This window comes from Cyrtonyx montezumae, unplaced genomic scaffold (genome assembly GCF_038088225.1).
Source record: "Cyrtonyx montezumae isolate F1298 unplaced genomic scaffold, pur_monq_1.0 scaffold_92, whole genome shotgun sequence".
Taxonomy (NCBI): domain Eukaryota; kingdom Metazoa; phylum Chordata; class Aves; order Galliformes; family Odontophoridae; genus Cyrtonyx; species Cyrtonyx montezumae.
In genome coordinates, this window is record NW_027072103.1 from 57,997 (window position 1) to 80,218 (window position 22,222).

The window sequence follows — 22,222 nt, forward strand, 5'->3', positions numbered from 1 at the left end:
TGCTTTTTCTGGTCATTTTATGCTAAAAAACAGCAACAGCACAGTAAAAGTGTATTTGTTCCATCCACTGCAGTGTTTCTGGAGCTTGCGTGGGGACCCCACGCAATGGGGTGCAGCACTGAAGACTTGTGCTCCCCATCAGTTTGGGCAGTGATGAGCAACATTTGCACTGCCCTGAGGTCATCCCCACTGCAACAATTAGCTCGGACCCATGTGTGGCCCCAGGAAGGAGGGAACACCTACCTCCCACGTGGGTACTCACTGGGGGTCCAGGGACTGTAGTGTCCCAGGGGGGCGTTGAGCATGGGATGGAAACATGGTACCAAACAGCAAACCCCACCTTATTCCCCCCCCAGAAAAGGTTGTGCAGCTCTACAGAAACACTTTATTTTCTTTATAAAGCAAAGAGATGGTTGCTAAGGTGCAAAGGGGTCGCTCATCCCCCTGTGCTGCATTCCTGCCTCCCAGAGGAGGACCGCCTCTCCACCTCATTCCTCACAGATCAGGTCCCTCTGGGGTAACCTGGGGGGGTGGCAGCCGCAGCTCTGGGTCATGACGGCCAATGGCAAAGAGGCGGCCGACGGCAAGCAGCGCCAGCAGCATCAGTGCAGCACAGAGAGCAAAGATGCTGCGTGTGCCGCTGCGATGGTCGCTGCCGTGCAGCAGCAGCAGCCCCAGGCAGGCCAGCAGGTTGAGTGGCACGCGGAACCAGTGCAGCACGCCGGCGCGCTCCTTCTCAGGGATCACTTTGCGCCGCAGGAAACCCATGGAGGGGAAGTAGAACCCGCAGGCCAGCTCGAGCAGCAGGAAGGCGGCAAAGGACTCGGCCGGGCTCTCCTGCCCAGGCCCTGTGGAGAAGGTGAGCATGAAGAGTGCGAGGAAGGCCAACAGCACAGCCAGCGCCAGCAGGTGCACGGGCTGCAAGCGGTACCGCGCCGACACAGCCACACGCTGCAGCGCCGAGCCCAGCATGCTGGCTGCCATGAAGCTGGAGAAGACAATGCCCAGCGGGGGTCCATGTGGGTCCAGCACCGGCGTCCAGAGGAAGATGAAGATGTAGACAACGCTCTCAAAGAGCGCCTGCACGGTGCCCAGCAGCAGCACGCGCCCATCGGCCAGCAGGCAGCGCAGCCCATCCCCACATGTCTTGGCCAGTGCGCGTGGCGGACCGTGGTTCTCCTCCCAGTCCTTCAGTGCCAGCACAGCTGCCAGCACCAGCAGTGGGATGGCTGCCACGAATGGGGCCACCGGGCTGAGCCCCAGCCACTCAGCCAGGGCAGTGGCCACCACGCCGGCCCCCACGGCCAGCACATTGTTCCAGAAAGCTGCCCGTGCGAAGGTGCCGGCCAGCCACTCGGCGGGGAAGTCGTGCCGCTCCATGTGCTCATGCACGTACCACGCCTCAAAGGCCGAGAACAGCAGCGCGGTAGCCAGCCCACCCAGCACACGCCCAACTGCCAGCACCAAGTAGTCCCGGGACAGCTTGGTGAGGCAGCACGCGGCGCAGCTCAGCGAGAACAGCACACAGGACATACGCCGGCCCAGGCGGTCCACCAGTGAGGCAGCTGGGGGTCCAAGCAGCACGGCCGAGGCGAAGCCGCAGACATAGAGGATGGCGATCTGTCCCTCCATAAAGCGGTAGTGGTGGTACAACTTGTACAGGTAGGGGCCCTGCAGCCAATCGGCCGCCAGCGCAGGCAGGTAGGCGCACAGGAAGCGGTGCTGGAAGCGGGCAAAGGCCGGGTTGGTGGCGGTGGTGACAGCACTGGTGCGGCGGGAAAACAGCTCCAGGCCCAGCGTGGCCACCAGCAGTGCGACGAGGGAGGCGTAGGCGGCGAGCAGCATGGTGCCGGGCCGGGCATCCCGGGGGCTGCAGAAATGAGGTGGTCAGTGGAGAGAGGAGCAGGGCCAAGGAAGGCAGCCCTGGGGGTCTGCAGCACCATGTGCTGAGAGTGCCCACAGATACCCTGCAGTGCCCCCGTCATCTCTACAGCTCGTCCCATGTGTCCCCAACTCCACACATACTACACGCCCCACACAATGACCCCAAACAACGCTGGTGCTCACTCCCCACACTCAGCACTATACATCCCCAGAACCGCTCCCTCCCTCCCTGCCCCACAGAGAGGCTGCTCCCACAGCCCTGGTCCCCACGTGGTCCCTCCCGGCCCCACAGACAATCCTCGTCCCCTTAGTGCCATTTAAGGCCCCACAGGACCACGCGCAGCCTCATAGGACTCCCTCTGGCCCCACAGAACACCACAGAGTCCCAGAACACCCGAAGCACGTCAGAGACCTCCCCTGTCCCCACAGCATCCCGCAGAGCCGCGCAGAACCCCCCCAGCGCCCCGAAGGCCTCCCCACAACCCCAGAGATATCCCCACAGCACCTCACAGAGCCCCACCTGCCCCTCCGTGGGGGGAAGCGGCCGCGCGCCGCCGCCTCCACGCACCCACTTCCGCTTCCGCCGGGCGCCGCCGTGGGCGCCGCCATCTTGGCGGCCATCACGTGATAGGGTCTCGGATCCGGCCGTGCCCGGGGTCGCGGGGCCGCGCAGTTGCCCCGGTCCTCGTGCACATTGCTCAGCCCGGGGCGAGCGCCTCGTGCAGCTGCCCCCAGAAACTACGCAGCCACCCCGGTCCTCGCACAAATTGCCTTTGGGGACAAACACCCGGCGCAGCTGCTCCGCTCCTTGCGCAGTTGCCCCAGTGCTGACGCAGATGCCCCACCCCGGAGCAAATGCCGCAGTCCTCGTGCAATTGCCCCCCCGTCCCCGTCCCGCGCCTCACTTTCCCTCACTCACCTTCCGGGGGTGGGGCGTCACTTGATGCTGGGCCGGGGCCGGCGGGGAGCGGGGGGGCTGCAAGGGGGGCACTGGGGGCAGTGCCCCGAGGGGGAACAGCATGGGGGGGGACAGGTTTGGGGGGCACAGGGAGAAGGGCAGCAAGGGGGGTGACAGCAGGGAGAGGGGCACCTGAGGCAGCAGCCACAGGGGGGGCAGCAAGGGGGGTGACAGAGTGGGGGGGGACAGCAGGGAAGGGGGCAGTAGGTGGGGTGACAGCAGGGGAGGGGACCTGGAGGGTGGCAGCAGGGGGAGGGACAATAGGGGGGGGCACAATACTGGGGGTGACAGAATGGGGGTGCGCAAGAGGGAAGGGGACCCGAAGGGTGGCAGCAGGGGGGGGGACAACATTGGGGGGAGCAATACGGGGGATAGCAGCAGGGGGGCACCCCCGGGGGAACGCACAGAGGACAGGGGGGATTGTGCAGCCGCTGTCCGTGCCACGCCAGCCCCATGGTGCTGCCCCCTTCCCAGTGCCCCCTCCGGTATTTATGTATTTATAGCCCAAAGCCGGCTCAGTGGGGGGGACTCAGCCGGGGAAGGGGGGGGGGGGGGTTCACGTGGGTGTGCCCACGCGTGCACGCAGCCAGGGAGGGAGGCTGCTGTCTCCGCCCCCTCTACATTGTCCTCGGGTGACCCCCACCTGTGCGGTGGCCCTGGGAGGGGGGGAGCAGCACGTGGGGACAACAGACTGTGGGGTCATGGAGACGAGGGGCACAGGGACCCGGGGGTATGTGGGGGGAGATGGAAGGATATAGAGGGATATGGGAACTTCAGGTGTAGTGGGGACACAGGAGATGGGGACGGTGGGGATATGGGGCACAGGGGACAGAAGGAACACTGGGGATATGGAGGATGTGGGGCACAAAGTGGGACACGGGGGGCAAGAGAAGCAGAGGCATAGAGGCAGTGTTCTGAAAGGAGTGGGGGGCACAGGGGACACAGGACACCCCTGCACAGCTGTGTCTGTGCCAACATGGGCACAGGTGTGCAAGTGTGTGAGGAGAGCGCCAGCCCTCTATAGGCGTGTGCATTGATTCCCACATACATGCGAGTGTGAGGCACGCATGTGGCACTCCTCCCTGACCCCCCTTCCCCAGGCGGGGGGTTGGGGGGAGGGGGGGAATGTGATCATGGAAAAAAATTGGGGTGGAAACGCCCGTGCTCAATGGGGGCTTTGTTCTGTGCTGCAGCAGTGGGGCCCCAGCACAACACCCCTGTCCCGCCACGCCCCGGGGGCTGGGGGTGTGCACAGGCGTGCCACGCTGTGCAAAAGAGTGTGACGGCCATGGTGGAGGCATGCACAGCTGGCTCGTGTGCAATGCCATGCAGCGCTGCACAATGCCGTGCAATGCCATGCAGTGTCATGCAACATCATCCAACATCATGCAGCGCCATAGCTGTGCTGTGCCATGCGTGGGGGTACACGGGGGACATGACAGCATGGAGATGGGGACAGTGGGTGGACAGAGGACACGGGGGGGACACATAGACACGCACAGCACTCGTGTCTTTTTCCATGTCCGTGTGTCCCCATGTCACAAAGCACCTGCAGTCCTTGTCCCCGTCCTCCCCTCATGTCATGTCCCGGTGTCACACTCCACGTGGCCGTGTCCTACAGACGTGTCACACCATGTCTGTGTCCCCCACGTCCATCTATGTCCGTGCCCATGTCATACCGCGGCAATGTCCCCATGCCCAGGCTCCCCACGTTGAAGTCCCCGCGTCCCTCTGTGTCCCCAAGCCCTTGTTCCACACTGTGCCCCCGTGTCCGTGTCCCCTCACATCCCCGTCTCCATGTCCCACGCTGCGTAGCCGCACCCCGTCCCCACGGCCTCCACTCCCCCCATCCCCACGTTCTCGCGTCCTCCGGCCCGAGTCCATCCCTCCGTACGTCCACGTCCTCGCGTGCACGTCCCCCCGCCCCGTCCCACGCCCCCTCCCTCTCCCTGTCCCCACCCCCCCCCCACGTCCCCGTAATCCCCGCCCCCTACCCCGGGGCGGTCTCTCCGCGGCTCCGCCGTGGCGGGGCCGTGCCCGGTTGGGGCCGCAGCCGCCGCGGGGCCGTCCCGCGCCGCGTGGCTCCGGTGGGTGCGCGGGACCATGTACGACTGCGTGGAGGCTCTGACGGTCCCGCGGCGGCTGCACGACGTGACCAACCGCGGGGCCTGCGCGCTGCGGAAGGCGGGCTGCGGGCCGCGCTACGGGCCGCGCTGCGGGGCTCTGCCCTGCGGGGCTCTGCCCTGCGCCTGGCCCACCGCCGCCCCGCACGGTGCGTACCGTGGGACGGGAGGGGCGGGCGGGACGGGAGGGCGCCGGCGGCGCCGCGGGTTCGAGACCCGGGAGGGGGTGAAGGGGGTCCGCGCTGAGGGGGTGCGGCCACGGTGGGGGGAAGGTTGAGCGGAGCCGGGGCCGCGCCCGGGGTCGGGGGTTTTGGGTACGCGGGTGCGAGACCCGGGCGGGTGGGGCGGATCGCGCAGAGGTGGGATCCGGACGTCGCGGGTTCGAGACCCAAGCGGTGGCTCTGGGGGGGGACCGGGAGGGGTGGGCTGTGGAAGGGGAGGGCTCGGCCCTTGGGGGGTTCATTGCGGGGGCGGCCCGGCCCGGCCCGGCCCGGCCCGGCCCTTCGTGTTGGTGCGGGGCCGCCCGGGCCCGCGGGGCCGCCCGGGGCCGTGATTCAGAGTGGGGCGGGGCGGGGTGAGTCAGTGCGGGGGGAGAGCGGCAGTGAGCGTGAGAGCGCGTGTGCGAGAGCGGCTGAGTGTGAGACGGTGCGAGTGTGGGTCCTGGTGCGTGAGTGTGTGTGCGGGAGCGGCGGCTGTGATTCCGTGTGTGTCTTTTGTGGGGGGGTGAGAGTTGTGAGGGGTGTGACCGCGTGTGTGCAAAGGTTGTGCGAGTGGGTGTGGGTGTGTGCGGCTGATGGGGCCGCGAGGCTGTGAGTGTGAGTGTGTGAAAGTGTTGGTGTAAGAGCCGCGCGGTGACACTGTGAGCTGCGTGCTGTTGTGAGAGCCGCGAGGGGCTGTGACCGTGTGAGTGTTGTGAGAGCGGGTGTGTGTGTGATGATTGTGAGGTGGTGGTGCGAGTGTGTCACCCTCAGGGTGTGTGTGACAGAGTGGTGGGAGCTGTGACGGCTGCGTCCCTGTGAGTGTGACACTGAGTGTGAGTGGCTGTGTCTGAGTGTCAGTGACACCAGTCCGGGCTGTGTGTGTGTGTGTGACCGAGTCCCGTGTGATGGTGACGTGGGGGGTGTGGAAACCGGTTGTGTGTGTGTGTGTGTGATGTGGGAGGGTGTGGAAACGTGGGATGTGAGCATGGGGTGTGCGAATGAGGGGTGTGTGGGGGTGAACAGGGTGAGAGCATGCGGGAGTGTATGGGGTGAGTGTAGGGCGTGCGGAGCACTTCAATGTGGGACTCACACACCTGCCCGGGCCCCAATGTCCCCTTTTCATGGGGTTGGGGGGTGCTGAACTTCACCCCCTTCTTCAGGGCGAGGGGGGGGGCAGTTGTGTAGGGGGAGTGCAGGGGGTGCAGAGCCCCACGGACTGTGGTGGTGATGTGGGGGGGTTTCAGCAGTTCCCTATGATGTTAACTGCCATGGGGCTGCCCCCACCTCCCCTGCACCCAAGGGCAGGGGGAGAGGGGAGAGGCAGTGTTGGTACTGCTCAGAATAAAGGGGGGAATCTTACTCTGAGTGGGGAAACAGAGGCGCAAAGAGCTGCGGCGCTCCATGCCGCCCTTTCTACTCCGTCCCAGATTCAGGGGACACCCCTAGTACAACCCCCCCCCCATTGGAGCAAAGCCCCCTGGCATGTGAAACCCCCTTGGAAGCAGAATCCCTCCTTGGAAACCCCCCTAGGGGATCAACTCCCTCCCCCCCCAAAAAAAACCACACCAGAACCATCCCCCAGAGCAGGACCTCCCCTCCCGCTCTGACTCAGAATCCCCTCCCCTGGAATGGGACACCCCCTGGAGGTGCCCCCCCCCCCCCCATCCCGTGGGCGCTGCGCCTGCGCGGGGGTGCGCAGGGTGTGGTGCGTGCCTGCGGCTGCGGTTGGGTTTCATGATGGGGGGGTGGGGGGGGTGGCTGTTTGTTGTCGGGTGACCATGGAGGAGGCGGGAGTTCCCCCCTGGCTTTTTCAAGAATGCCCCCCCCCCGACAAAATAAAGGACTGCAGGGGGGAGGGGGGAACATGTCAGGAATGTGGGGGGGGGAAAGGGGGCAGTGATTGCAGGGGGGGAAAGCAACTGAAGCTGGGCTGAGCTCCTTCACTCCGGCAGTTCCGGCCTTTCCTTCTCTTCACGCACACGCTCAGCCAACACACACACACACACACACAGTGCACGCACACACAGTGTGCATACTTGCACACACATGCACACCCAATGCATGCTCAGTGAACACATACACACACGTGTACACACACACTCACACACACACACAAAAAAACCCCAAAAGCCTCAAAAAGCGCTTTGTGCTCAGGGCTGTGCAGATGGCCGTGGGGTGGCACTGAGGGGGGAGTGGGACCCCTGGCTCTGTCCCCGCAGTCTGAGCACCCCAGGACCGGCACTGTACCCCCTGACACCGCCTCCGCCATCTTCTGTCCCCCACTCCTCCAGACCTGGTGTGCCATGATGTGGGGTGTGGGGGACTCTGTGCCATGGGGAGGAGTGGGGGCTCCACCCTGTGGGGTGGGGCCCATGAGCATTACTCTGTGCCCCCCCACATCACTGTGTGCCCCGCAGGCTCAGCGGCACAGAGCAGCAGTTCGGAGGAGATGGTTCCCAGTTCTCCATCGCCACCGCCGCCACCGCGCGTCTACAAACCGTGCTTCGTCTGCAGCGACAAATCCTCGGGGTACCACTACGGGGTCAGCTCCTGCGAGGGCTGCAAGGTGGGTGCCCCAGGGGGCATCGCATCCTGGCCCCATGTCCCCCCTTTCCTCCCCCGCTCACCCCATTTCTCTGCCCCCTTCGCAGGGGTTCTTCCGCCGCAGCATCCAGAAGAACATGGTGTACACGTGTCACCGCGACAAGAACTGCCAGATCAACAAGGTGACGCGCAACCGCTGCCAGTTCTGCCGCCTGCAGAAGTGCTTCGATGTGGGGATGTCCAAGGAAGGTGTGAGCAATGGGGGGGGGCAGGGGTCCGCTGTTGCCCTGGGGGCGGTGCCGACTGTTTCCTGGGGCTGTCCCAGCTGTCTGGGTGTCTTCTGTGGCTGTTCCCAGTGTTGTCAGATACATCGGGGCTGCCCAGGTGTCCCCACACCTCCTGGGGGCAGTGCACACTTGGGGCAGTATGGGGTGCTGTATGTGAGTATTCTGGTCCTGTATCATCCCAGTGTGCCCTGGGGGGAGCAGCGCCTGGGGGATGACGACAGCTCTGGGGTGAGCAGTCCTATGGGGGGATGCCCAAGGGGTCCTTCCAGGAGCCGCTGCCCCATGGCGTCCCCACGATGCCCCCCAACAGCCGTGCGCAATGACCGCAATAAGAAGAAGAAGGAGGTGAAGGAGGAGGCGGCCGATGGCGCTGAGCTGAGCCCAGCGCTGGAGGAGCTGATCCAGAAGGTCAGCAGAGCGCACCAGGAGACTTTCCCCTCGCTGTGCCAGCTGGGCAAGTACACCATGGTGAGTGTGGGGGCACTGTGGGGCATCCATTGGGCTGTGGGGCTGTCCATGAGGCCATGGGTCACCCCACTCTCCCCGCAGAGCTCGAGTGCGCAGCACCGTGTGCAGTTGGACCCGGGGCTGTGGGACAAGTTCAGCGAGTTGGCCACGAAATGCATCATCAAGATCGTAGAGTTTGCCAAGCGCCTGCCAGGCTTCACCGCGCTCAGCATCGCCGACCAGATCACGCTGCTCAAAGCCGCCTGCCTCGACATCCTGGTGCGCCTGGGAGAGATGTGGGGGGTGATGTGGGGTGCGCGGGGCTCGGCACTGAGCCCCCCCGGTCGTCTCCCCGCAGATGCTGCGGATCTGCACGCGCTACACCCCCGAGCAGGACACCATGACGTTCTCAGACGGACTGACGCTGAACCGCACGCAGATGCACAACGCCGGCTTCGGGCCGCTCACCGACCTCGTGTTCGCCTTCGCCGGGCAACTGCTGCCCCTGGAGATGGACGACACCGAGACCGGGCTGCTCAGCGCCATCTGCCTCATCTGCGGGGGTGGGCGCAGCGGGGTGGGGGGGAGGTGGCGCTATGGGGTGGGAGTTGGGGGGTGTTACAGGGCAGGAGGTGGGGGTAAGGGGTCTGAGGATGTGGGGTGTGGTGCTGTGGGGCAGGAAGAGGACCTGCGGGGCAGCCACTGTGGGACAGATGGTGTGAGAAGCAGATGCTTTAGGGTAAAGGGTGTGCATGCTGCCAGGACACCGTGGGACTGCTGGGACACCATGGGGTTGGAGGGATGCTGTGGGGCTACCGGGATGTGGGGCTGTGTGTGACCCCCTCCCGCCCCCCAGACCGGCAGGACCTGGAGGAGCCGGATCAGGTGGAGCGGCTGCAGGAGCCACTGCTGGAGGCGCTGCGGGTGTACGCGCGGCGGAGGCGGCCCTCAAAGCCGCATATGTTCCCCCGAATGCTGATGAAGATCACCGACCTCCGTGGGATCAGCACAAAAGGTGTGGGGGGAGAAGGGTTATTTTCTGGGGGGAGAGGTGTAGCTTGAGAGGGAGGGGGGGGATTCGGGGGGAGACGTGAGGCTGATGGGCCCTGGTGGGGGGGGGTTAGGGTGATGTGAAGTGACCCATGCCCCCCCTCGCCCCCCCCAGGCGCAGAGCGTGCCATCACGCTGAAGATGGAGATCCCAGGCCCTATGCCGCCACTGATCCGAGAGATGCTGGAGAACCCAGAGATGTTCGAGGAGGAGCCCCCCCCGGATCCCCCTGCAGCCCCTGCGTCACCCTAGGCTGGGGGAGGGCCCCCCCTCTGCTTCCTTCTGCCCCACCCCCTGCTCCTGCAGCGCTCTGCTTCTGGGGGGGGCTTTACAGACTGATAGAGCCCAGGGTAGGGGGGCTGTCCCCGTGGTGCCGCTGTTGCCTTAAGCTGGGGGACCCCCCTCCCCCGTGTGCTGTCCCCCATCTCAGCTTCATGCCAAAGTGCTTGTGGGAGGGGGGAGGGCACCAATAGGCAGAAACTGCCCCCCCCACCTGTCTGCCCGCTGCCCCCCCAGCCGTGCCCCCGCCATTATTTATTTGAGAGGAGACATGGGGGAGGGAGGTGGGCATAACCTGCTTGGCCCCACCCCATTGGGAGTATTGGGGAGGGTGAGGTGCAGGTAGGGCTGTTCCCTCCCTCCCCCTCCCCCCCCCTCCCCCCCTGCAGGAGGAGGGGACACATTTTAATCGCTGGGTGATTTTATATAGATATAAAATGGGGAGGACGGCCAGGGTGGGGGGGGAGCTCCTTCTGGGTTCTGCTTTTCTATGCTGGTTGGGGGGGGGCGGACAGACAACTCCCCATCTCCCCTGCCACCCTCCCCGCACCACGGGCACAGAACACTATAGAGACCAAAGAGAGGGGGGAGCACATGCTGCCCCCCAACCCCCCCCCAATTCGTGGGGGGGGGGGTCCTAAGCCATAGGAGACCCCAATGCTGGGGGGGCCTGTCCCCTGCCCCCTCTCTTCCTTCGCAGGGCAACTTTACAATGGGGTGGGCACCCCAATTGCCCCCGGGACCAAATTGTCCCCCCTGATGTCTGTTACCCACAGCCCCACTGAGTGTGGGGGGGGTTCTTTTACCTCCCCCCTCCCACCCAGCGCTGGAGCTTCTCCCTCACCTTCCCCCCCCCTCCCCCCATTTTGGGGCCACAGGGGGGCAGTCTGTTACACTACACACAGGAGTGCCCCCCACGGGGTAGCACTTTCCCCCCCCGTTATTTATTCCTCTGCGTTTACATCTTCCCTGCCGCCCTCCCCCACCCCGTGCCCGAGCTGCCCCCCCGCGGGGGGGGCCCCGCAGCCATGTTTACAGCCCTCCCCATTCTGGGGGGGGTCGGGGCTTTTCTATTTTTGCAAAATAAAGTGATGGAAATGAAATGGGGGCGCGTGGTGCTCGGAGACACCGCCCCCTCCGCGTAATGGAGATACCCCGGGACATTGCGGATAATGGGGGATGCCCCTCGATGGTGGGGGCTCCTGGGGACAACAAGGTCAACCCGGGGTCAGGGAGGTGCGCGGGGCCGCTCCATGGGGTCACGGGGGGGGAGGAGGGAGGGAGTGGCTCAGCCCCCCCCGGCATGTGGGGTCCCCTCGGGGGTCACACCCCCTGAGGGCGCGGGGAGAGGAGGGCTCCCCCGGGGTCAATGCTGTGGCGCAGAGTGGCCGCGGGGGGGCGCTCCCGATCAACGCTGCTCCGTTCGTCCCGCGGGAGCCCCCGAACCGCTCCGCGTCCCCTCGTCCCTGCCTGCCCCTCCCACGCCCCCTTATGTCCCCCATAGCCCCCCCCCCGCCCCTTTGCCTCCATCCCCCCCATACCGTCTGTACCCCTCCCATGGCCACTATATCCCCCATACCCTGTCATATTTCCCCCCATCTTCCTCTTTCCCACCTGTACCCTTCAGAGCTCCTCCCGATCCCCTCGTATCCCCCCCACAGTCCCCTATGGCTTCCATTTCCCCGTATCCCATGCCCAAAACTGCCCTATGCCTCCGATCCCCCCCCCGTGCCCCCCATCCCGTACCTCCCCATCCTGCCCCGCCCCGCCCTGCCCCGCCTGGGGGGGTCATAACCGCCTCCTCCATCGCGCAGTGCAGGGCCATGGGGCGAGGGGGTCTTCTGATGCTGCTGCTGCCTCTGCTGTGGGCGGCCCCGAGGGGGGCAGGAGGTGAGAGCTGGAAACAGAGGGGAGGCGATGGGACCCCCCCCATGGACATCCTGACACCACCGCCACCCGCCCCGGCAGGGCTGTGCCGCCCGCAGCCCTCCTGCGAGGAGTGCATCAACTCCCACCCGCGGTGCGCCTGGTGCGAGGATCCGGTGAGTGGAGGGGAGGTCACCCCCAGCCCCCATGGGACCCTTCTCTCGACCCCCTGCCACCCCAGACTCCCCCAGGACTGCCCTGGGACCATACCGAGTTATCCCCCGGAGATCCCCCAACACCCCCTGTGGCCACGCACCCCCTGTGAGTCCTTTGAGACCCTCTCCTCGAACACCCAAGGTCCCCTGTCTCCCTTCCTGAACCCCCCTGGAATTTTCCCTGGGATCCCAACTTTGAGAGGGGTGATATCTGTCCCATACAATTAGGGTCAGTGAAGTCTCTACATCCTGGGGGGGGGGGGGTTCCCTCTGATTTGGGGGGTGGGGAGAGATTGCTGAGGTATGGGGTCACAGAGTGATGTGGGGGTGGGTGCAGGGGGGGCCCGGGGGAGTCACCGTGTCCTTTGGGGCACTCAGTGTCCCTGGGGGCCTCACTGAGCCATGGGGACCCCACTGTCCCCACCGCCCCCAGGGATCACCGTGGGTCCCACAGTCCCCACTGTCCCCGTACCGTGGGAGCCCCCACCCTGGGTTGACCCCCCCCCCGTCCCAGCACTGCGGGTGTCACCAGGAAGCGGCAAAACCGCAGTGACAAACAGCAGCGGAGGGGTGGGGGGGCTGCACCTGGGGACACAGCAGCCCCACGCAGGAACGGATGGGTGTGGGGTGGTGGGTGTGGGGTATGGGGTGAAGATGCAGGGTTTGGGATACGGGGTTGGGGATGGTGGTGACGGTCTCTGCCCCTGCCCTGCTCTGTCCCCACAGGACTTCCCGGGGGGGGCACAGGCGGAGGTGTCTCGCTGTGCCCCACGAGCGGACCTGGAGCGCTCTGGGTGCCCTCCTGGGGCCATTGTGGAACCCCGTGGGCGTCTGCGGGTCCTGAGGGACACAGAGTGGGGGGACGGCGGGGGGCAGCTGTGGCCCCACAGCGTGGAGATGGAGCTGAGGGCCGGTGAGGGGCAGGGGGAGAGGGAGGGGAGGGAGGGAGGGGAGGTAGAAATGGGGGGGTAGTTGGAAGATGGAGGGGAAATGGGGATGGTGGGGGGAAAAGAGGAGGGATGGGAAGATGAAGGAACGCGTGAGGAGATGGAGAGGAGATGAGGAAATGCAGAGGGAGTGGGGGGAAGATGGGGAGTACGTGGGGAGATGGGGGAGTGGAAGGGGAGGGAGGGATGGGGAGAAGTAAGGAGGGACAAATGGGGAGAGGAGGTGGGAGAGGGAACACTGAGAGATGGAATGAAGGAATGGGGGAGAGGAGCAGAAGGGAGGGGGATGGATGGCAAAGGGAGGTGTGTGTGGCGGGGGCTCTGACAGTGCCCCCCAGGTGAGGAGCTGAGCTTCACTGTGCGGTTCCGGCGCGCGCGGGCGGTGCCTGTGGACCTCTACTTCCTCCTGGATCTGTCCTACTCCATGCGCGACGACCTGCGGCTGCTGCAGCGCCTGGGCAGCGAGCTGCTGCGTGCCCTCCACAACACCTCCAGCGCCGCGCGCATCGGTGCTGCACAGACCCCCACCCCCCACCCCGACATACACCCCAACACCCAGAGCTGACCCCAGTGTCTCCCCCGACCCTGAAGTCCACCCCCAGCCTCAGTGTCCCACACAGACCCTAATATCCACCCCAGACCCCTCCGCTGACCCCTGCACCAACCCCATATCCACCCACAGCCCCAGTACCCTGAACTGACCCCAACAACATCCCACCCGTGACCCCAATACCTACCATTAACCCCGACCCCTGACCCCAGGCTTCGGCTCCTTCGTGGACAAACCTCTGCTGCCCTTCTCGGCGGTGACCCCACAGCGCAGCCCCTGCCCCCCCGCGGAGCCGTGTGCCCCCCCCGCTGCGTTCCGCCACGTTCTGCCGCTCACCAACGACAGCGCTGAGTTCACGCGCCGCGTGCGCAGCCAACGCGTCTCCGGGAACATGGATGCACCCGAGGGCGGCTTCGATGCCATCGTGCAGGTGGCGGTGTGCCAGGTGCGGGGGGACGGAGTGCAAGGACAGGGAGTGTGCCAACAGGAGGGGTGTGCAAAGAAGGGAAGGGATGTTCGATGGACAGGGAGTGTGCAAGGGAGCAGGGTTGCACACAAGGGCTGTGCAAGTGCAAGAAGGTGGGGGTGCATTCAGGAGAGTGCAGGTGTGCAAGAGATGGGGCACTGGGGGTTGCGGGGGGACACCGGGGGGCACTGAGGGTACCCAGAGGCATTGGAAGACGCTGGGGGACATGGGGGACTTTGGGGGGTGATGGGGACATTGTGAGATAGCGGTGGATGTGTGGGCCACGGAGGGGGGCAGAAGATGTGGCATCACCCGATGCTGGGGCCGATTGGTCACATGGGGACACCGTGCCCTCCCTCCCTGCCCCCCCAGGAGCGCATCGGTTGGCGCGCAGTGACGCGGCTGCTGCTCTTTGCGTCCGATGATACGTTCCACACCGCGGGGGATGGGCGCCTGGGGGGCATCGCACGGCCCTGCGACGGCCGCTGCCACCTGGACGAGCACGGGGAGTACAGCCACAGCCACCTCTATGTGGGTTAGGGGGTCACGGGGGGGGGGGGGGGGGGGGGCTGTGGCTGTATGGGTCGTGACAGGGCCTTGCTCCCCCCACAGGATTACCCGTCCGTGGGACACCTGGCGCAGGTGCTGTCGGACGCCGACATTCTGCCCATCTTTGCCGTCACCGCGCCTGTGGTGCCCGTGTACCGGGTGAGGGGGGTGGGGGGGTGATGGGGTCGTTAGGGAGGGGTGGGGAGGTGACACTGCGTTGTCCCCTACCCAGGAGCTGAGCCGCATGATCCCTGGGGCTGTGGTGGGGGAACTGCGGGAGGACTCCAGCAACGTGGTGCAGCTCATCACTGAGGCCTATGAGGTGGGGCGGGGGAGGCGGGGGGTCGTGGCGGGGGTCAGGGCACTGAGGGACTTTGGGGGCATGGGGGATACCGAGACAGTGGGGACATGGGGGTTGTGGAGGGGAGTGGGGGTCTGAGGGCCATCAGGGGCGTGGGGGCACTGTAAAATGAGGGGGGCACTGGGGCTATGGGGGGCACTGAGCGTGGTGGGAGTGGGACACAGAAGGGCCACGGGGTCCATGTCGCCGTGGGGGAGTGACACAGTGACACGGTGGGTGTCCGCAGAGCCTGACCTCCACGGTGGAACTGCGGCACTCAGCGCTGCCCCCCGGGCTCAGCCTCAGCATCCAACCCCATTGCGGCGGCCCCCCCAGAGCCCCCCAGCCCCACAGCGCCCGCTGCACCGGTGTGGACATCAACCAGGAGGTGGGGACGGGGGGCAGGGGGGACTGAGGGCGTCTGTGTACCATGGTTGGGTTGTCCCCACCCCGTGCATGTCCCCATTCCGTATGTGTCCCCACCCTATTGGTGCCCCTACGCCATGGATGTAACCATCCTTTGGGTGCCCCCACCCCACATGTGCTCCTCCTCCCCCCCCCATGTCCCCAGGTATCCTTCACAGTGCGGGTGCGGGCAGACATGTGCCTGGGCCCCCCCCAGCGTGTGGGGCTGAGGGTGGTGGGAGTCCCCGAGGAGCTCTCTCTGCTTCTGCGTGTCCCCTGCGCCTGTCCCTGCTCCCAGCGGCAGGGGGGGGCCGCCCTGTGCCGGGGAGGGGATCTGGAGTGTGGCGTCTGCAGGTAGGGGATTGAGGGGGGGGTACGGGGTGGGCTGTGGGGATGCAATAGGGGGAAATAAGATGATATGGGGGAAGTGGGTGGAGGATGAATGGGGGGGTGGGAGGGCCATGGGATGCCATGGGGGAAATGGGTGGGTAAAGGGTGGGATAGGGGAAATGGGGTGGGGTGAGGGAGTTGGGGGGAGATAGGGAAAATGAATGAGCTGGGGGCTATGGGGTAGGATGTGGGGCAATGGGGTGGGGTGGGGGCTATAGGAGGAGGCAGTGGGGTGGGCCAGGAGTACCACGGAGTGACTCTGACACTCCCAGGTGCCCCGGGGGCCGCCGCGGCCGCCGTTGTGAGTGCGAAGGGCCAGAAAAGGAGGAGGGGGACTGCCGGCCCCAGAACAGCACGGCCCCCCCCTGCAGCGGGAGGGGGCACTGCGTCTGCGGGGAGTGCCAGTGCCCCCCCGGGTGGAGCGGCCAATATTGCCAATGCGAGGAGGGGGCATGCGAGCGGCACGAAGGGCTGCCCTGCGGAGGTGGGGAGGGGCATGGGGGGGCTGCCATCCCTTGGGGGGCGTCCCGTCCTTGTGGGGAGTCCCTCTGGGGTCCTGTCCCCATTGCACGTCCCCATGGGGCCCCTACCCCCTCTGGATCCTGTCCCTATCTCCATAGGTCCCCTCCCCAGGAGGTCCCCATCTCCTGATCCCATTCCCCATCCCTTTCCCCCGTCCCTGTCCCTCATCTTTTGGGTCCGTCCCCGTGGATCCCTTCCTCCGCCCTTTGGGCTCCGTTCTCCGGGTCCCGTCCCCACCCTTCGGGTCCCATCTCTCTCCCACCCGCTCCCCAGGACCGCTGCGGGGTGACTGCGTGTGCGGGCGCTGCCGCTGCCAGCCCGGCTTCGGCGGCCGCGGCTGCGGATGTCCCCTGGCGCGGGACGGCTGCGTGCGGGGCGGCACTGAGTGCAGCGGGAACGGGCGCTGCGAGTGCGGGCGCTGCCGCTGTCAGCGCGGGTACGTGGGGACACTGTGCGAGCACTGCCCACGGTGCGCCGGGCGCTGCGTGAGGATGCGGTGAGTGGGGACGGGGGGGTACGGCGCTGTGGGACTGGGGGGACACGCGGGGGCGAGGGGAAGCAAGGATGTGGGACGGGGTTACACGAGGGCGTGGGGACTGGGGAGTGGAGAGGGGAGTGGGGACGCGGGTGGGATGGGGAAGGTGTCCGGGGCCGTGGGGTGCGGGCAGAGGGCGGTCACAGCAGATGGACGTGGGGTGGGAACGCGGGACGTGGGGTGGGGCCGCAGCTCTCGTCCCTGACAGGGGTCCCTCTGTTACAGGGACTGCGTGGACTGCGGTGTCTTCGGGCGGGGGCCGCTGCGGGGGAACTGCAGCCACGCGTGCAATAGGACGGCCCTGCGGGTGCTGCCCTCCCCCGTGCCCCCCAACCCCGCACTGTGCCGGGAGCAGACGCCCGACGGCCGTGTCCTCGTGTTCCTGGTGGGGCGCGGGGACGGGGATGAGGACGAGGAGGGGGCGGACGTTACCATCACCGTGTGGGCTGAGGAGGGTGAGTGGGGGGGGGAGTGCGAGGACCCCAGACCATAGCGACCCCGTACATGGGACCATCAACCCCAAAGCACTCTATGCCCGGGAGTCTGTGCACCCCAAGAGACCCTGGGACATAAACGACCCCCAAGGGGTGGGTCCCAGTGCCCATGGGACCTCTGGCTCTCATGGGACCCCAATGGGGTGGGGTGATCTTAGCACCACCCATGATGAGGCTCCTGGCAGCCTCGGGACACAATAGGGCCAGCTCCTGGCACTCAGAGGACCCTGTAGGGTGGGGTTTGGGGAGGGTCGGGCAGTGCTGACCACATCTTGCAGCCCCACTGCGGCAGTCCCCACTGTTGGTGGCGGTGGTGGCGGCAGCGGTGGCCGTGGGGCTGCTGCTCATGGCTGCGTGGGGCCGCATCTCCGTGGAGCTCCACGACCGCCGCGAGTTCCGGCGCTTCGAGCGCGAGCGGCTCCGCGCCGCATGGGATCAGGTGAGCGACCCCAACCCAGGGAGGGGGGGCGATGCAGGGGTCTGGGCTGAGGCGTGACCCCAAACGTGTGTGTGCCCCCCACCCTCCCCTCAGGACAACCCTTTGTTCAGGAGCGCGACCACCACCACCATCAACCCCAACTACCTCGGGGGCAGCAACGGGGACAGTGCCCCTGAGACCCCACATTGATTCCAGAACGGCCCCACGGTGCCACAGTGCTGTGGGGGGGGGAAAGGGGGGGGGGTTGACAGTGCTGGGGACCCCCCCCAAACCGAGAAGCAGAGCCAAGGGTAGAAAAGGAGAACGACGTTTATTTAAATACCCTAACGAACGCCACCAAGGACCGACACCACGCTACTGGTAAAAAGAGACGACTTTATGACATCTTATAAAAACTACAGCTTAAAAGTGATGCCCCCTCCCCCCTGCCCCCTCGCCCCCACTCCCACCCCCACCCCAAGTCCTTCCCTTCCCCCATAGCAAAATAAGTATATTAAAAACAAAACAAACAAACAAAAAAGAAAAAATAACAGAAAAAATGAAGCCGTGGGGCTTTCCAGGCAGCATGGGGGTGTTCAGTGGGGGTAGGGGGCTTCGCTCCCCTTCCTTGAACCCCCGCAGTCCATGAAGCCCTCATGGGGTTTGGGGTGACCCCATCTCAACCCCCATGGGGTTTGGGGTGACCTTGCTGCACACTGACCCAGCATGGAGCCATCACTACAGCCGCACAAGGGAGGTCCTGTGTCCCCAGAGAGCCCCCCCAGCCCCACAGCAGTGCTATAAGAGGATCACAGGGGGCACCAGGGGGGCCCACTGGGCTCCTTCCCACCCCCACTCGTGGGAACAGCCCCAGGCTCCTCCCGCTGTGGGGTTTCAAGTTGAGGTGAAGCTTCCGCTGCCCCCCCTCCCCCCCTCCCATTCCCAGCAGTTCCGTTTGCTTTTGGGGACGGACAGGCGAGAGACAGACAGGAAAGGGGGGGACCTCTTCAGAGAGGGGGGGACCCCGTAAGTCCTCAGCTGTAGGGTCGTCCCGCTCTCCCAGTCCGACTGTGATGGCTTTGGGCCCCCACACTGGGGGGGTTGGGGTGGGTGTGGGGCTCCCCCCCTCCCCTCAGAAGGCGGAAGTGACGGAGGTGAAAAGGCGCAGAAAAGGGCAAAAAGAACAATCACAACAAGAAGGAAAAGTGCCACGGCCACAAGAGCCGGGGGTAGGGGGGGGCTCTGCCTTCTGCTTCTCTTTTCTTGCAAAGTGGGGGGGTTTGGGGGAAGGGAGGGGCTCCACCCCACCCCATCCCACATCCTTCCTGCGGGTGGAGGCCGCTCTGGAGCCGTTCTCACCCCGCTCGGAGCCGACCCCAAGAGGCAATGGCGGCGTCGGGATGGGGCGGGGTGGGGTCTTGAGGTGGGGGGCGGGCAGAGCCACCCCCACTGCTGCTGCCGCACGGGAGAAGGGTTCCAGCTCATCCTCAGCCTATGTACAGTGTCGGGACCTGGTTGGGAAGTCCGGGGGAGGGGGGCACGGGGGGGACACGGAAGCCCCCCAGCACTTGGCCCTACAGCAGCAGCTGCGCCTCGGGGCCTTTGGTCTGGCAGCCTTGGCACATCCGCTTGTGTCGCAGCAGCCGGTCTGTGCGGGAGAAGCTCTAGGGGAGACAGAGGTGTGAGGAGCACGGGGGGGGCGGGCGCAGTGCCCCCCACATCCCCCACAGCCCCGCACGTACCTGCATGCAGCGCTCACACTGGTAGGGCTTCTCACCGCTGTGCACGCGCTTGTGGCGCTCCAGGTGGTACTTCTGGATGAAGCGCATGTCGCACACATCGCACTCGAAGGGCTTCTCCCCTGGGGGCAGCGCGGGGGCACCGTCACTGGGAGAGCCCCGCGGCCCCTGCCCCAACACCCCATGTCTCCCTGCCCCACGCCAATCCCATATCCCCGTGTCCCACGTCCCCCTGCTCCCCATGTCCCCATTCCCTCTGCCCCCCTGCCCTGTGTCCTCTGTTGTCCCACGCCCTCCTTCCCCACACCTGCCCCACGCCCCATGTCATCTCCTGTCCCACATCCCCCTGCCCCACATCTCCCCCTGCTGGGAGCTCCGCTGCTCCCACTCGGGCTCCTCCACCCCTTAATGAGCCACGGGATGTAATTAACACCGCACAGAGCTGGGTCCTGGGTGGCCTGTAACGACGTGATGGTGTTTCCTGGCCAGCCCCTTCCAGCGAGGGGGGGGTTCAGGGAACCCACTGCCCCCAGAGAGAGTGGGTTTTCGAGCAGTGAGGGTGGTTTCAGCCCAGCGACGGTGGGGTCCCCCTGAGCGCTGCAGGCATTTCAGGATGCCTGCACCACACTGCGGGTGGTTTCTGGGTGGTGACTGTGGGCTCTTTCAGTGCCTCTGACCCCGATTTGGATGATTCTCAGGTATCCCCTCACCACAGCAGATGATTTTCTGGTGCCCTTCAACACTGGGGGTACTTTTGGGTGCTCCCCCTGAGCACTGCAGACCATTCTGGGGTGCCCCTCACCCCGCTGGGGGTGCCCCTTACCGGTGTGGATGAGGATGTGCCTCTTGAGGTGGTAGCTGCTGCGGAACGCCCCACAGCACTGTTCACAGATGAAGTTCTTGTGGATCCTCAGCTGGAAGGAGCAGTTCTGCTTGATCACCACCACCTGCAGGGTGGGGGGTGGCCCCGTCAGCCCCCCTGACCCGCAACCCCTTGCCCAGGGCGCGCCCCCCCGCCCCCAGCCCCAACCTGCCTTTTTAATGGACTTTTTGGGCTGCGACGCCTCCGCCGTCTCCTCCTCCTTTCGGCTGCGGGATTTCTCCCCATCCTGACGCAGCGCCTTCGCACGCAAAACCAAAAACCCCGCAGTGAGCCGCCCCCCCCAGGGAGTCACACCGCCCAACCCCTCCCCCCACACCATACCAGCACGTCGGGGCTGCTGCCCCGCTCCCTGCCCTCCGCCTGCTTCGAGCTCTGCTTCGGCATCATCTTCTTGCTGGCCACTGTGGGCACCAGGCAGACGCCGGAGAGCCCCTCGCACGCCAGCAGGCTCGCCTACATTTGGGGGGGGACAAGGGAATGGGGTGGGGGGACAGAAAAGAAAGCAGAACAACACACGAGGCCGGAGAGCTGCAGGAGCCGCCCTGCCGCACCACGAGCCCACCCAGCTCCCACAGTGGAGATTAATTAACCGAGGACCTAATCACTAATGGGTGGGTGGCGGTGGAGATGGGGGGGCGGATATGGGGACGCTGGGGGCCCCGGGGGCTGTGGTGGTCTTGGGGTATGGGTGGGAGCAGTGGGGCTCATTACCTGAGCCATCTCGGGTCTGTCTGTCTGTCCTCGATAAAGGGATTGTAACAATCCTTTGGCCTTAACGCTCTCCCAGGGAAGGATTTTACCGTTAGAAAGCCGGGATTTATATAACTTTGGTTTCAGTTAATCATTTTTTTTTGGCCGGCCTTGCCCAGTACCCTCCACTTCGCCGACATCACGTGAGATCGGGGCGCCCGGTGGCTGCAGTCCTCCTCGGTCGCCCCCCGGCTGCGTGGGGGGGCGGCGGCAGCGGGCAGGAGGGGACAGCGTTGTCCTCAGTGTGGGGACATCCCCGGTCCTCCCCCCCCCCCAACTCCGGGAGGGAGATGCTGCTGTGGGTCTTGGCCTGAGGGGGGGAAATAGCGCTATGTCTTAATCCTGGGTGGGGGAAGAAGGGGCAAAGGGACGCCCCGGTGGGGGGGTGAAAGGCAAAGGGGGGTGGCATGGGGTTGGGGGGTGATATCAGGTATTACAAGGGCTATGGGTGGATGAGTATTGGGGTGGTATGTGGTGGGCGCACAGCGAGTATCAGGAGGATGATGTGGGGCGTGGAGGTGATTGGGAAAGGGACAATGCCACATGGGGATGGCAGTGACAGTGGGGAGGGGTCTCAGAGTGACAGGCAGCAAAGGGAAGGGGGATGGAGAATTATATGGGGGTGACCAGCGGAGAGAGACAACATTGCAGGGGGGTCTCAGGGGCACGTGAGGTGACATGTGGAGACGCTTCTGGGGCTCCTGTAAAGGGAGGTGACACGAGAGGGAGACAACACAGGGTGGGAGGAGACAGAAGGGGACATTCTGTAGTGGGGCGGCTCAAGGAGGACCCAGGGGTAAACTGGGGGGTGGGGGGGAGGTGACGGAGACATTTCTGGGAGGGGGTGACGTGGGGAAACATCTTGGGAATGGGGTGAGTGGATGGAGAAGTGTAACACAAGGGGAGAGGTGAACCACGGGGACACAGTGTGGGGGATGACGTGGGGGAGGGGGATGACCCCGCTTACTTGGGGAACGGAGGACGATCCCGGTGGTGGGGGAGGGGCACGCAGCGCAGGCCCCAGCCGGGGAGCGGGGATGAGGAGGGCCCGCCGCTGCCCTTCCCCCTCCCGATGCCCCTCCCCCCCGCCCCCGTTCCGGTGCCTCCCGGTGGGTGGGGGCGGGGCCAGCGGAGGCGCCCCCCAATCCTCCGGTTCCCCCCCGCCCCGCCCCGCCCCGAAGCCGTTATCTCCGGGGCCGCCCCCACCTCCGGGGCCGAATGGGGCACCGCGGGGCCTGTACCTGCCGCGGGCCCTCCCCGTGCCGCTCCGCGCCGCCCCGGCACTGCACCGACAGCCACGGCCCCCCTCCTCCGGCCGCCGCCGTTGACCCGGAACCGGAAGCGCCTGCGCCGACCCTCCGCCTCCTCCAGCACTTCCGGC

The 22,222-nt window shown here is 65.8% G+C and overlaps 4 protein-coding genes across 12 annotated transcripts; 2 read left to right on the forward strand and 2 right to left on the reverse strand.

Moving 5' to 3' along the window:
• Positions 1–130: 130 nt before the first annotated feature.
• Positions 131–2,440, reverse strand: MFSD5 (major facilitator superfamily domain containing 5). The gene is made up of 2 exons (XM_065754655.1): positions 2,405–2,440; positions 131–1,870 (listed from the first exon to the last, which is right to left on the reverse strand). Exon 2 carries the CDS (start codon positions 1,843–1,845, stop codon positions 496–498), a length of 1,350 nt encoding a protein of 449 aa, XP_065610727.1. The 5' UTR covers positions 1,846–1,870; positions 2,405–2,440; the 3' UTR covers positions 131–495.
• Positions 2,441–4,864: 2,424 nt separating this feature from the next.
• On the forward strand, positions 4,865–10,126 carry RARG (retinoic acid receptor gamma). The gene is made up of 8 exons (XM_065754669.1): positions 4,865–5,114; positions 7,583–7,731; positions 7,817–7,958; positions 8,307–8,464; positions 8,546–8,722; positions 8,802–9,006; positions 9,300–9,458; positions 9,609–10,126. Exons 1-8 carry the CDS (start codon positions 4,946–4,948, stop codon positions 9,743–9,745), a joined length of 1,296 nt encoding a protein of 431 aa, XP_065610741.1. The 5' UTR covers positions 4,865–4,945; the 3' UTR covers positions 9,746–10,126.
• A 1,446-nt stretch (positions 10,127–11,572) lies between these two features.
• On the forward strand, positions 11,573–18,402 carry ITGB7 (integrin subunit beta 7). Of its 3 annotated transcripts, XM_065754664.1 has the most exons (15): positions 11,573–11,662; positions 11,741–11,814; positions 12,580–12,766; positions 13,139–13,309; positions 13,563–13,795; positions 14,189–14,347; positions 14,429–14,524; positions 14,598–14,687; positions 14,953–15,093; positions 15,277–15,464; positions 15,773–15,984; positions 16,296–16,518; positions 16,783–17,012; positions 17,330–17,490; positions 17,584–18,402. In XM_065754664.1, the coding sequence occupies exons 1-15, from the start codon at positions 11,596–11,598 to the stop codon at positions 17,677–17,679; spliced, it is 2,328 nt and encodes a 775-aa protein (XP_065610736.1). In that variant the 5' UTR covers positions 11,573–11,595; the 3' UTR covers positions 17,680–18,402. The 3 variants fall into 3 exon arrangements, with proteins under 3 accessions (XP_065610736.1, XP_065610733.1, XP_065610735.1); XM_065754661.1 differs by having other exon boundaries at positions 11,573–11,814; XM_065754663.1 differs by having other exon boundaries at positions 11,573–11,814; positions 17,601–18,402.
• On the reverse strand, positions 17,936–22,194 carry ZNF740 (zinc finger protein 740). Of its 7 annotated transcripts, none has more exons than XM_065754682.1 (7): positions 22,083–22,191; positions 20,964–21,151; positions 20,413–20,544; positions 20,243–20,329; positions 20,032–20,122; positions 19,212–19,330; positions 17,936–19,133 (listed from the first exon to the last, which is right to left on the reverse strand). In XM_065754682.1, exons 2-7 carry the CDS (start codon positions 20,979–20,981, stop codon positions 19,044–19,046), a joined length of 537 nt encoding a protein of 178 aa, XP_065610754.1. In that variant the 5' UTR covers positions 20,982–21,151; positions 22,083–22,191; the 3' UTR covers positions 17,936–19,043. The 7 variants fall into 7 exon arrangements, 6 of the variants coding, with proteins under 6 accessions (XP_065610754.1, XP_065610752.1, XP_065610753.1 ...); XM_065754680.1 differs by having other exon boundaries at positions 18,405–19,133; positions 20,032–20,155; positions 22,083–22,189; XM_065754681.1 differs by having other exon boundaries at positions 18,406–19,133; positions 20,032–20,155; positions 20,803–21,151; positions 22,083–22,189.
• Between the last annotated feature and the right edge of the window lie 28 nt (positions 22,195–22,222).